This window comes from Sapajus apella, unplaced genomic scaffold, assembly GCF_009761245.1.
Source record: "Sapajus apella isolate SASKATOON/1434 unplaced genomic scaffold, GSC_monkey_1.0 scaffold23, whole genome shotgun sequence".
Taxonomy (NCBI): Eukaryota; Metazoa; Chordata; class Mammalia; order Primates; family Cebidae; genus Sapajus; species Sapajus apella.
In genome coordinates this window covers 8,051,002-8,065,366 of record NW_022436963.1, presented here as the reverse complement: position 1 = coordinate 8,065,366, position 14,365 = coordinate 8,051,002, and the positions used below count along the sequence as shown (strand labels likewise).

Genomic DNA, 14,365 nt, shown 5'->3' with positions numbered 1-14,365 from the left:
TTTTTTTTTGAGATGGAATTTTGCTCTGTTGCCAGGCTGGAGTACAGTGGCACAATCTCGGCTCACTGCAGCCTCCGCCTCCTGGGTTCAAGTGATTCTTCCGCCTCAGCCTCCCAATTAGCTGGGACCACAGGTGTCTGTCACTACGCCGGAAAAATTTTTGTATTTTTAGTAGAGATGGGGTTTCAGCATGGCCAGTATGGCCTCGATCTCTTGACCTCGTGATCCGCCCGCCTCAGTCTCCCAAAGTGCTGGGATTACAGGCATGAGCCACTGCTCCCAGCCCTTTTTTTAAACTTAAAGAGCAGTGTGTCAGTAACCAAGAATATTGTTACTTCAAATAGTGTCTCGTTTTTATGCTCTCATACATGGTATATAGATACTTAGTTTGGTGAAATACGCAGTCTGAGACATCTTTAGTGTAACATAAAATAGGAGCTGAGACAAGTTGACTATAAACAGGTTCTTTTAAGAGTCTTTAAGCAATTTAGGTTGCTTAATGTAGCAGGGCTTAAGGTTTGCAAAATTGCAACCTCCTTGTCTGTGTATGTAATGCCAGATCCTCATTGCTGAAGGAACCTGGTATATGTAGGTAACTAGTTTTAATTTTTTTTCAGTGAGTTAATAAGTATCTGTTTTGCATGTTGCAAAGTAAGATAGCCTTTTTTCATGTTAAAGTTACATTAACACACAAAAATATGAGAAGCTATATTTAAGATGAGTAATGTTAAACATTTAAAATGTCTGTTTTTTTATTTTAGCACTTTTCCAGCCATTAACTCCAGGCTCTAGAGAATTTGAAGATGTTGTAAATATTCTCCATTCATCTTACCTTGAACCAACCTCAGTAACAAATTTTAACTACAAACGTGCTTGCTTGATACACAATGAGCTTTTGGAAAAGGAGGTATGTTTTAAACTACTTACTGTAAGATTGTTTTCAGAACCAGTTAACAGCCTGGTAAAAAATTTTTCTCCAGAAATACTAAAATTTTTAGGAGAACCAAATTACAAAGGGAAACAAGTTTTTTTTTTTTTTTTTTAAATTGAGACAGAGTCTCGCTCTGTCGCCAGGCGCCAGGCTGGAGTGCAGTGGCACAATCTCGGCTCACTGCAGCCTCTGCCTCCCCGGTTCAAGCAATTGTCCTGCCTCAGCCTCCTGAGTAGCTGGGATTGCAGGTGAGCGCCACCACACCCAGCTATTTTTTGTGTTTTTGGTAGAGATAGGGTTTTACCATGTTGGCCAGGATGGTCTTAATCTCTTGACCTCGTGATCCGCCCGCCTTGGCCTCCCAAAATGCTGGGATTGCAGGCGTGAGCCACTGTGCCTGGCCGGGAAAACAAGTTTTAAATGGCATCTTTTTCCCCCAAATGTTGTTGCTGTAGCATTACATTTATCTGCTGTGTTAAATTATTAATATGCAATTATGTAAAATAACTTCTTTTCTGAAAATCTTAAGTATTGGGATAGCTTACTATTTCATGGTTTAATTGTAAATTTGGCTGGGCGTGGTGGCTCACACTGGTAATCCTAGCACTTGGGGAGGCCGAGGTGGGTGGGTTGCTTGAGGCCAGGAGTTTGAGACCCAGTTTGGCCAACGTGGTGAAACCCATCTCTACTAAAAATACAAAAATTGGCTAGGCATGGGGCACATGCCTGTAATCCCAGCTACTTGGGAGGCTGAGGTGTAAGAATTGCTTGAATTCGAAAGGCAGAGGTTGCAGTGAGCTGGGATGGAGCCACTGCACTCCCGCCTGGGTGATAGAACGAGTCTCTGTCTCAAATAAATAAGTAAATAAATAAATTGTAAATTATAGGGCTTTTTGCTCTTTGAGGGTAGTACATGTTAATTAAATACTTAAATTGGAAGGTAATTAATGAAATCAAATATGTGTGTGTGTATGTTTTTAGGATATCCTTAATTTTTTCCACCATTATTGCCTGGTGGCTATATTATGATAATATCATTAGTGGATATTTTTAGTGCAAAAGTTCAAACAGAGGAACAGTTGAGCATGTTAGACAGTGAACTGAGTTTCCTGTAAAAATTGGAATGTTTGAGTTTGGATTTAGAAAAAGCCAGCAGGTTTAGATATTTCAAAGTATTTGATGTATATAATGCTTTCCTAATGGACCTGAAATATGAATTTTTTATTTTTACAATTTGTTTAACCAGGTGGGAGCAGGATTTAATTTTGAAAGTTTCCCTAAAGGGCATTAGTGTTACTGGATCCCCGAGAAAATTAAAATCTTAGTAGTTTGATGTGGCTTCATGGTATATAGAGAATATTTGTTAATTTTATAAAAAAATTTAGTCTGAAGATTCATAAGTTATATTATTGAAGAACAGTAATAGCCTGAATATAAAATGTCAGATATTTTATATTTTAAATGCATATCTATTTTATAGATAGGAAAGCCAGCAGTTTAGGATAGTTTCGACTACTAAGATGAAGTCACTCTTCTGCCCTATAAATACGTATGGAGCACATCTTATGTGCTTGGCATTGAGAATGCAGTTACAGAGAAAAACATTTTTCTTGTCCTAATTGAGTTTATAGCCTAGAAGTTGGTCATTCAGCAGATTTATTAAACCACCTATTGGATGTAGTGTACTATGTTAAGTAGAATGGAAGATACAACAATAAGCATGGATTTATAATTTGGGAGAGTTGTAATGTGGTAAAATTATAATAGAAATTTAGTTAAGATTGATGAGCAATAGATGTTTATTTGACTATATTCTATATAAAGAACCAACTAAAATATGGGAAAAACTGAAGGACAGAGAATATATAGAGAGATTATTTTTCCATTTTGGTAGGTTTGTGATTTCTTGGAAAAAAATCTAAAACTTGTAGCTTGAAAAACATAATCACATGCTAAGGAGTTGTTAAAAATTTAATTTCATTTAGTTTACAGAAAAGCGAAGAGAGCTGAAGTTTGATGGTCGTTTAGATAAGGAACTTTCAGAATCCTATGCATTTCTGATGGTTGATCGCTACCAGGTGAGTTAACACATTTCATAAAAAACAATTTGAGGATGTTTCCATTGTAAGTTACTAATTTTGTGATTATTCCACAATTTACTTGACATTTTAGACCTTTTTTGATATATAAGTGTATTCTACATGTATTCTACATGATTTAATGGGGCAAAAGCTTATCGTTTGTAGTTTGTTTTTCAAATGTACTCAGTTTTTTTTTTCTCTGACTAGTCCTATTTTCTTCCCCTAGAATGTGCTTGATAATTAATACTTTTCTTTTTATTTTTTTTCCCTGAGATGGAATCTTGCCCTGTCACTCAGGCTGGAGTGCAATGGCATGACATCAGCTCACTGCAACCTCCACCTCCTTGGTTCAAGTGATTCTCCTGCTTCATCCTCCAAAGTAACTGAGGTTACAGACACATGCCAACCATGCCTGGCTAATTTTTGTATTTAACTGATCTGTTTACCTCGACCTCCAAAAGTGCTGGGATTACAAGCGCGAGCTACTGCACCTGGCCATTTTTCTTTTTTGGAAAGATTATCTTTTATATTGTTCTTCCCTATTGTTGTTTATATGTATGTGCCTGGAACCATTTTTCTTTTTTTTTTTTTGGGTGGCGGGGGAGACAGAGTCTTACTCTGTCACCCAGGCTGGGTGAAATGGTGTGATCTCGGCTCACTGCAACCTCCGCCTCCCGGGCACAAGTGATTCTCATGCCTCAGCCTCCTGAGTAGCTGGGATTATGGGCATGTGCCACCATGCCCTGCTAATTTTTTTTTTTTTTTTGTATTTTTAGTAGAGTTGGGCTTTTGCCATGCTGGCCAGGCTGGTCTCGAACTCCTGACCTCAAGTGATCTGCCTACCTTAGCCTCCCAAAGTACTGGTATTACAGGTGTGAGCCATCACACCTGGCCTATTTTGTTTCCTTTTAATTGAAGATATTTAGGTGGAATAACATTTTGTTGGTTCTAAATCTCTTTGAAAAGTAATGGCTATATATATTGAGTGACAGGAGTTAAGAGTATCTGTCACACCTGGCGTAAAGAAAATGGTTAAAAAACTAGCCAGGGCCGGGTGGGGTGGCTCATGCTTATAATGCCCCAGTGCTTTGGGACGATGAGGTGGGCAGATCACGAGATCAGGAGACCAAGACCATCCTGGCTAACACAGTGAAACCCCGTCTTTACTAAAAATATGAAAAATTAGCCAGATTGGTGGCATGCGCCTGTAGTCACAACTAATGGGGAGGCTGAGGCAGGAAAATTGCTTGAACCCGGGAGGCAGAGGTTGCAGTGAGCCGAGATCACACCACTGCACTCCAGCCTGGGCAACAGAGCAAGACTCCATCTCAAAGAAAAAAAAAGTAGCCAGGCATGGCGGTGAGCACTTGTAGTCCTAGCTACTTGGAAGGCTGAGGTGAGAGGGTCACTTGAGCCCAGGAATTCAAGGTCATGCCACTGCACTCCAGCCTAGGGGGCAGAGGCACTCTCTCTCTAAAACAGTTAAATAAAAGTGGATTCTAGACATGATTATTTTGAGAAGTATCAGTCAGTTTCACATTTCACATTAATATAAAGTAGCATATATATATAAGATTTTTGTGATCTAGAATTATATATTGTTTAGAAGCTTTGATTTTATTTAAAACAAGTTTATAAAATTATCTTTTATGTTTTAAATGTTACTATGATTGCAATATGAAGTGATTTTTTTTTTTAAACTTAGGTTCAAAGCATATGTGAAAAAGGATTACATGTGGGTCAGTCCAAAATAACAATTCTTGGCATTCCTTCCATGGGTAATGTTTTTTTCTTTTTAAATATGAATATCTACTATTCAGTTGCTGTCTAAAAATATATTATCTCATGTAATTTCCCTGAAGTTCTTAATAAATTAATACGTGCCTTATTATGTTCCCAGAAAAAGAGACTAGTCATAGGTTCTGAAATGTAAAATCAGTTTTATCTTTTGTTTCTGATTTTTGTGTACTTCAAATCGATCAAGGATAACTTTTAAAAAATATTTTAGTGCTAGTGATTTTGAAAAATGTAATCAGTTTTTCAAATTTTTTCCTCTTTTCTAGGTGTCTATCTTTCTAGGTATGCTGATTTATTACAAGCGAATCCCTTGGACACTGGGGCAACGGGTGATGTTGTTATTTTTAAAATAATGAAGGTAATTTAAACTTATACATTTCACATGTTAAAAACTACATTTGATTTGGATTTTAATTTTTAGATGATGCTAAATCTTTAGGAGATTGATTAAAAGTTGATGCTTGCTAGTGTTTAGTAGGTAAAGATACTTTTGAGAAAGGTTTATTTGCCATCTTTGATCTAAGCTAACGGTACTTTAGAGTTTATTTTCCTTTCCAGAGAAAGGAATGTAGAGAGTAATATGTTGGTGATGTAATTTATGTTAGTGAAGAGTATTGTGAATGGAGTTCCTATTTACTTGTTATTAAACAAGTTCAAATGATGGGTTTTTTTTTTTTGGTGATTAACTTTTTCTTACTGCTTCAAATTTAGTAAAAGTGTTCTGTGAAATATTTGTTTATTTTTTTGAGATGGAGTCTCACTTATTCAGGCTGGAGTGCAGTGGCACGATCTCTGCTCACTGCAACCTCTGCCTCCCTGGTTCAAGCAGTTCTCCCTGCCACAGCCTCCTGTGTAGCTGGGATTACAGGCATGTGCCACGATGCCTGGCTAATTTTTGTATTTTTAGTAGATATAGGGTTTTGCCATAATGGCCAGGCTGGCCTTGAACTCGTAACCTCAGGTGATCCACCTGCCTTGGCCTCTCACAGTACTGGGATTACAGGCGTGAGCCACTGCTCCCCTCCATTCTGTGATATTAAAGGGAAAAAGTGGTTAGTATAGTTGATTATATTCAAAGAAGTATTCCGTAATATTAATGTTGTATAGTCAACAATTAGGTTTAGGTACACACTTAAAAGGTTTTCTCTATTTTAGGGTAAAATAAAGAGTATATATGACCCCATGGGTGTAAAAAGTTTGGAATCTATGTTGAATAAAAGTGCTTTGGATCCCACACCAAAGCATGAATGTCACGTGTCGAAGAATGCCAATCGAGTTACATCACTTTTGGCTTACAGAGCCTATGAGCTTACTCAGGTAGGTGCCTGATCTGTTGTAATGTTAGGACTTCATATCTGTTTGTTACCTGATTCTTTAAAATGTTGTCCTTTCAGTTCTCTCTGTCCCCACACCACTAGACTCTGGTTTCTGTATAGCACTTTCAGACTCCAATGTCTATAGCTGCTGTTTATTCAGTGTTTTCTGAAATGTCTCAAAAACATACAGTGGCTCTTCAGGGTTATAGGGTAATATTTATAGACTCCCTAGTCTAGCTCTTTCTGCCAGTAGACTGTGGCCTGGTTTTTGTATGATTATTGCCCTCAACAGACTTCATTTCATTTTGAAACCTTGGTGTTTCCTGGCCTAGGAAGATCTCCTGCCTAATAAGATATTACTCATCTTTGAAGATAAAGTTGAAACTCCTTGAAATACCTTAATTCATAACATTTTGTACTGTCAATTTGATAGATATTTTCTATCTTTATTAACATTTTTATTTATTTTTTTATTTTATTTTTTTTTTTGAGATGGAGTTTCGCTCTTGTTACCCAGGCTGGAGTGCAATGGCGCGATCTCGGCTCACCGCAACCTCCGCCTCCTGGGTTCAGGCAATTCTCCTGCCTCAGCCTCCTGAGTAGCTGGGATTACAGGCACACGCCACCATGCCCAGCTAATTTTTTGTAATTTTAGTAGAGACGGGGTTTCACCATGTTGACCAGGATGGTCTCAATCTCTTGACCTCATGATCCACCCACCTCGGCCTCCCAAAGTGCTGGGATTACAGGCTTGAGCCACCGCGCCCGGCCAACATTTTTAAAGGTGCAAACGTAGAATTTTTAAGCCTTATTCACGTATTATTGACATATTTTAAACTATACATATATAAAAGTAACATTTAATGAACTTTAGTGTTATATTTTTGTATGAAGTTTGACTATAAAGCAATGGTTTTTTTTGTTTTTTTAAATAGAGATAGGGATCTCACTATTTTGCCTAGGCTGACGTAGAACTCCTGGGCTGAAGTGATCATCCTCTTTCGGCCTCTCTATTCTTAATTTTTTATAATTAGGATTTTGTTATTTTATTTTGAGATGGAGTCTCCCTCTGTTGCCCAGGCTGGAGTGCGGCGGTGTGATCTTGGTTCGCTGCAACCTCCGCCCCCTGGTTGAAGCGATTCTCCTGCCTCAGCCTCCAGAGTAGCTGGGATTACAGTCGCCTGTCACCTCGCTTGGCTAATTTTTTTTTTTTTTTTGAAACGGAGTTTCCCTCTTGTTACCCAGGCTGGAGTGCAATGGCGCGATCTCGGCTCACTGCAACCTCCACCTCCTGGGTTCAAGCAATTCTCCTTCCTCAGCCTGCTGAGTAGCTGGGACTATAGGCACGCACCACCATGCCTAGCTAATTTTTGTATTTTTAGTAGAGACAGGGTTTCATCATGTTGACCAGGATGGTCTTGATCTCTTGACTTCGTGATCCATTTGCCTTGGCCTCCCAAAGTGCTGGGATTATAGGCTTGAGCCACCGCACCCGGCCATTTTTTTGTATTTTTTTTTAGTAGAAATGGGGTTTCACCATGTTGGCCAGGTTGGTCTTGAACTCCTGACCTGAGGTGATCCACCTGCCTCCGCCTGCCAAAGTCCTGGGGTTCCAGGTATGAGCCACTGCACCTGGCACCTGTGCTCATGTCGGCCGGGCGCGGTGGCTCACGCCTATAATCCCAGCACTTGGGAGGCCGAGACGGGTGGATCACGAGGTCAAGAGATCGAGACCATCCTGGTCAACATGGTGAAACCCTGTCTCTACTAAAAATACAAAAAAAATTAGCTGGGCATGGTGGCGTACGCCTGTAGTCCCAGCTGCTCGGGAGGCTGAGGCAGGAGAATTGCTTGAACCTGGGAGACAGAGGTTGCGGTGAGCCGAGATTGCACCATTGCACTCCAGCCTGGGTAACAAGAGCGAAATTCCATCTCAAAAAAAAAAAAAATGTCTATAGCCAAATGGACCGTTTGTGCAAAGTAGTAATGTTAACTTCCCTAGCAATGTTCTTTCTTTAATCTTTGCTTTATTTATGTAAAATGAAATTTTAAGACCTATTGTTGTGGGCTTTTAGCAAAAATTATATTCACCAGAGTCATTTGGAACTGACTTATTTGATTACCTTCTGGACAGTAGCAGTATTGGTAGATGTGGAGTGTACATGTAAGATGGTTATCTTTCTAGAAGGACTTGCAAACTGGCCTTATGTTTCAAAACAATCTCCAGGCATTTGTAGAGCAATAACAACATTATTGAAATAAATATTTTCCCAGGGGAATGAACTTTGAAGGACAATACTGCTGTGTTCATAAACTCACGCACTCTTAAAGTGAAAATTACTAGTCAGCAAGTTATAAAACTCATATACTGAATGTGGTGAAGGGGTGAAGGGGAAAGGCTAATGGATAATGGGAAGAGGGTCAGCTACCTTTGTCACCTGTGTAACCATAGGTTGCATAGGTATTCTTTTCCATATCTCCTTTGCTACTTTGCAGTTGGAGCCCAGATGTGTTTTTCTTTTGAAATAGCAAAACTGTAGTTTGGTGTAGTTGAGATTGTGTCCTTGGTATTTTGCTTTTTGTATTAGATTGGCTATCCTGAGCTGACCTGGGAGCTTAGGCTCCGTTTATAATATTTTTATTGAGAAGTTTGTTCCATGTTCCCAGTGTTCAGCTCTTCAGAAGTAAAGTTTTGGAATACTTAGTAATACCCTGGGATCTGATACACTTAGATGGAGAATATTTTATATCACAAAATGAGTACAAAGCACAAATTATTTTAGTTAAATTGGCAAGTAGAGCTTAAAGAAAGTTTTTTGTCAGAGGTGCATATATGGTTTCTATTTCTCAGAAATCAGGCATATAAATATAAGGTTTCACCTTGCCTTCTTAAAGAAGTTAATTTTGCATTTTCTTATTTTTAGTATTATTTTTATGAGTATGGCTTTGATGAGCTAAGGCGAAGACCAAGACACGTTTGTCCATATGCAGTTGTGTCTTTTACTTTCAAAGATGATATACAAACTCCGAAGTTTGTACCTTCATCAAGGTAAGACTTAGGAGTTTTAGAAATCATCCACAGCGATATTCTACTACAGATCCTGCACTACTGAGTTAGGAGGACCACTTTGTTTCCTTCCCATTTTCTTTTTTTAAATTTCCCTTCGAGTTAGTTAGAAATCTGTTGTGTTTATGATGACTTTTAAATGGTCAGTTCGAAGAACAGACAGTTTACCATGTGGAAATATAAGCTAAAATTTAAACTCATTTGGTTAATCTCTTCCTTAGAAATGAAGGTTTGTGTAGTTAAGTGGCGGTTTTTAAAAGTGAGATTTTGTGTATTAGCATTCTTGGAAATGGGGAGCTTCTACAAAGGATGCTCATGCCTCACCACAAACCAATCAGATATTTAGTGGGTAGTCAAGGCATTGGTAGTTTTTAAAAGCTTCCAGGTGATTCTGATTTTCAGCCAGTGTTGAGGACCATTGATTTTTTTTTTTTCTTTAGAGAGAAAGTCTTGCTCTGTTGCCCAGGCTGGAGTGAGTAAAGTGGTGCGATCATAGCTTACTGCAACCTCGAATTCCTGGGCGTAAGTGATCCTCCCAAGTAGCCGGGACTATAGGCATTCACCATCATGTCTGGTTTATTTTTATTATTTGTGGAAATGGGGCTTGCTATGTTGCCCAGGCTGGTCTCAAACTCCTGGCCTCAAGCAGTTCTCCTGTCTTGGCATCCCAAAGCACTAGGATTATAGGCATGAGCCGCCACACCTGGCCTGATGGTTTTTTTTTTTAATTTTTATTTTTTTGGTTTTCTTTTCCTGTGTTACTGAATATTTCTTATAAGCTCTAGTATAAGGTGACCAAATAGAAAGCAGTTACCGTTTTTTCCCCATGTGGTGATTCTAAAAATGTTTTAGCCAAACGTTTTAGTCAAATTTATAGGGATGTAGGTGAGATGGTCAAATGTCTGCTCATTTTTACTTTGGGTATCTATACGTATTTGAAGTCATGTATGATATCTATTAATTTAGAAATACTGGTGTTTTAAAACCATACATCATAAAACATATATGTACATTTTTGAGGTTGACCTCTTTGTCAGTTTTCCAGATCAGACTATCTTCTCTTCCGTTTAAGTTGTTGGAGATACAGTCCTTTTTTCATGTAGGTGAATAATCCTTGGAAACCCTCATAGCCACGGGTACCAGTTGACATAGTGTCAAGACAGTTGTGGCTTTCACTTTTGTGGCTTTAAATTTATGATCCCCATGACATATATACATTCGCTATTATTGTTTTTCATAAGTGGTCTTTAGACACCTAGCACTTTATAATTACGAGGTCATACCCCCAGGAATAATGACTGTTAATTTCTTGCCCTTCTCTTTGATTTCGTCTCTTGACCTCCATATCATTTCAAAGGAACATTGTTTGAACATCCATTCTTGTACCTTGAATATTCCATGAATGCTTCTGCTTCAGGGCGTCTGCATTTGCTGTTCTCTCTCTTTCCCCAATAAGTTGCATAATTCATTCTACATTTCTTCAGGTATCTCCTGATCATTGAGGTTTCTGTTTTTTTTTTTTTTTTTTTTTTTTTTTTAATCTCTATACCCTTATGTCTCTTTTTATAGCACTTAAAACCATCATGATCTGTTGTATATCATTTTCTGTCTTCCTTGTTAGATTTATATAGGTTGGAACTTTATTCTGTTTATCTCTATAATCCTATTATCTAGAATTATGCCTGGTAAATAATAGGAGCTTAGTACATACTTATTTTATGATGAATTAATATATAAATATATATTGAGGTTGTGTCTTCTAATGTTGTCACCAAAATATTGACAAGAGACTTTGGTGGACGCTATTTCTCTTGATTAATATTTTTTTGAAAAAACTCCCTTAAATTTGGGAAAATGTGGTAATTTGAACAAAGTAAGTACTTCGTTTTCTCTAAATAGAAGACTTGGATTTATTAGATTGTGAATGAGTAACTTCTTTGTTCTTCCTACCTGGTGAAAAGAACCTAAGTGTAGTATGCCATTAAAAATTGCACTTATATCAAAGACTTACATGTTAATTTTTGTGTTACCAATGAGTAATGTTTTCTTTTCTTTTAAAAAATTTGTAGATCTAACAGCTTTAATGCAGATAGAAACATAGGTAAGAGATTTATGTTTCTTTAGTTTTATAAATGGAAAGAATAAATAACGGCAAAAGATTAATAAGTGCACTGTATTATTTTTATAATGAAAATCTGCAGAGTATGAAAAAAGTCATGTGTTATAATGTAGCATCAGCATTTGGCTGTGTAAGCATAAGATCTCCTTTGAAAATCTACTGTAAGGCCGGGCGCGGTGGCTCAAGCCTGTAATCCCAGCACTTTGGGAGGCCGAGGCGGGTGGATCATGAGGTCAAGAGATCAAGACCATCCTGGTCAACATGGTGAAACCCCGTCTCTACTAAAACTACAAAAAATTAGCTGGGCATGGTGGCGCGTGCCTATAATCCCAGCTACTCAGGAGGCTGAGGCAGGAGAATTGCCTGAACCCAGGAGGCGGAGGTTGCGGTGAGCCGAGATGGCGCCATTGCACTCCAGCCTGGGTAACAAGAGCGAAAATCCGTCTCAAAAAAAAAAACAAAAAACAAAAAAAAAACTACTGTGAATAGATAAAAAGGTTTTTAGCAATTAATTGAAAAAGGTAAAAAATGAAAAGGGTTTCATAACTCAGCCTTTTAAAAGTATTAAATTCACCAGAGGTGTAGGACTTAGGAGAGAATTAGAGAAGATTGAAAGTAGCATTGACATTAAACTATTTTAAAAGTTTTTTTCTTTTCTTTTTTTTTTTTTTTGAAATGGAGCCTCACTCTGTTGCCTAGGCTGGAGTTTGGTGGCATTATCTTGGCTCACTGCAACCTCTGCCTCCTGGGTTCAAGCAATTCTCCAGCCTTAGCCTCCTCCTGAGTAGCTAGGATTACAGGCACCCACCACCACAATGGCTAATTTTTTGTATTTTTAGTAGAGATGGGGTTTCACCATGTTGGCCAGGCTGGCCTTGAACTCCTAACCTCAGTGATCAACTGGCCTCAGCCTCCTGGGTTACAGGAGTGAGTGAGCTACTGCAACCAGCCTATTTTAAAGTTTCTTTATAGTGAAAAGATACTTAGTAGAAGATACAGAACATCGTGGGCATTCATGTAATCAACCAAATCTAATACAGTGTCCTTTGGGGGAAATAAGAAAAGAATAATTACCTTGTCTTTGTTCCACAACTTTCTGATGATGACACTTAGATAAATTTGTTATTGTTTGCACCTGGAATGATTTTGTAGGGGGAAAAAATACCTGTAACGAAAAACCTAATATTTGAACTCTTCAGTAAATAACAGTGTAGAAGTGTCACTGTTTTTTTTTTTTTTTTTTTTCCCTACTTAAACCTTGTTTCTATATGTTTTCCCTCTCATTTCTAATAAATGTGCTCTCACTTCTCTGGGCTGCCAAATGACTAAGCTGTGTCATTATTCTTTTTATTTAGATAAATATAACTATACCTTGTGGAAAGGACAGCTTTTAAATAAAGGAAAACTTTTGTGTTATATTTCTCTGAGGTCAGCCACTCGTGCTTTTTTGCCTATCAAACTGTAAGTATAAGAAGAGAGCAGTTTGTGCCTGCTAATTTTATCACTTTCTTGAGGCTTTTTCTTATTTTTCATATTTAAATTTTATTTTGGTTCATAAGAACTTAAATATAAATGTTGGTTTGTTTTTTAAAAGGTTGATTTGAAATTAAGTAATCTGACAATATGAGTCTTGAGTCAATACATTTATAGTATAAAACTTTTTCTATTTTTTTTTTTTGAGACGAAGTTTCGCTCTTGTCACCCAGTCTGGAGTGCAATGGCACAATCTTGGCTCACTGCAACCTTTGCCTCCTGGGTTTTAGTGATCCTCCTGCCTCAGCCTCCCGAGTAGCTGGGATTCTAGGCACCCACCACCATGCCCAGCTAATTTTTTTCATACTTTTAGTGGAGACAGGGTTTTGCCATGTTAGCCAAGCTGGTATTGAACTCCTGATCTCAGGTGATCCTGCTGCATCAGCTTCCCAAAGTGCTGGGATTATAGGTGTGAGCCACCATGCCTGACATAAAACTTTTTCTTAGTGATTTTAAATCTGAAACATAATTTTTCAGTTTTATCCTAAGTAGATAAATATTTTTAATTTAGCATTTTTAATATAATAGATGTAAAAGTTACCAGTTCTTTCCTGGGAAGAGCTTTAATTGGATAGTTAAAATATACAGGCTGTTTTCAGTTCTATGCAGCATATATTGGTGTAGAAATGTATAAAATCTTTTTTTTTTTTTTGAGACAGAGTCTTATTCTGTCACCAAGTGCCTGGAGTGCAGTGGCACAATCTCAGCTCACTGCAACCTCTGCCTCCTGGGTTTAAGCAATTCTGCCTCAGCCTTCCGAGTAGCTGGGACTACAGGCACAGGCCACCATGCCCAGTTAATTTTTGTATTTTTGGTAGAGACGGGATTTCACCATGTTGGCCAGGATGGTCTTCATCTGTTGACCTTGTGATCCGCCCGCCTCGGCCTTCCAAAGTGCTGGGATTACAGGCTTGAGTCACCGCGCCCGGCCAGGTGTAAAATCTTTTGCTTCTATCATTGTGGGTCTTCATAAATGTGTGAAGATTGACAGTTTATATTTCAATTGTCCTTAATAAAATGACAGTCTTTTAGTTTCTGGCTTAAGGATGGAAGTTTGGAAATACTACCTTGCTAGCTATCTACCTATGTATATATCTGGACTTCCAGTATCAAATCCCCTTTACTGCTGGGCATAGTGGCTCATTCCTATAATCTCAACATTTTGAGAGGCTGAGGTGGGAGGATCAATTGAGAGCAGGAATTTGAGAGTAGCCGAAGCAAAATAAAGAGACCTTGTCTCTACAAAAAAACAACAACAACAAAAAAAAAAACAAAAGTTACACTTGTGGCCGGCACAGTGGCTTACGCCTGTAATCCCAGCACTTTGGGAGGCCGAGGCGGGTGGATTACCAGAGGTCAAGAGTTCGAGACCAGTCTGACCAACACGGTGAAACCCTGTCTCAAATTAAAAAAAAATTACACTTGCATGGTGGCACATGCCTGTAGTCCCAGCTACCTGGGATGTTGTGGTGAGAGGATCACTTGATCCTAGGAGGTTGAAGCTGCAGTGAGCTGTGATTG

At 38.3% G+C, this 14,365-nt stretch overlaps 1 protein-coding gene across 7 annotated transcripts in view; it reads left to right on the top strand.

Annotated features, from left to right (window-relative positions):
• Positions 1 to 14,365, top strand: part of TASOR (transcription activation suppressor) — a 69,932-nt gene that overhangs the window by 10,714 nt on the left and 44,853 nt on the right. For all 7 annotated transcript variants that reach the window (XM_032290235.1, XM_032290238.1, XM_032290233.1 and 4 more), the window contains exons 2-9: positions 762 to 907; positions 2,917 to 3,009; positions 4,718 to 4,790; positions 5,076 to 5,167; positions 5,965 to 6,126; positions 9,050 to 9,174; positions 11,262 to 11,293; positions 12,667 to 12,772. In XM_032290235.1, the coding sequence (XP_032146126.1) occupies positions 762 to 907; positions 2,917 to 3,009; positions 4,718 to 4,790; positions 5,076 to 5,167; positions 5,965 to 6,126; positions 9,050 to 9,174; positions 11,262 to 11,293; positions 12,667 to 12,772 (829 nt within the window). The remainder of the gene's footprint in view (positions 1 to 761; positions 908 to 2,916; positions 3,010 to 4,717; positions 4,791 to 5,075; positions 5,168 to 5,964; positions 6,127 to 9,049; positions 9,175 to 11,261; positions 11,294 to 12,666; positions 12,773 to 14,365) is intronic.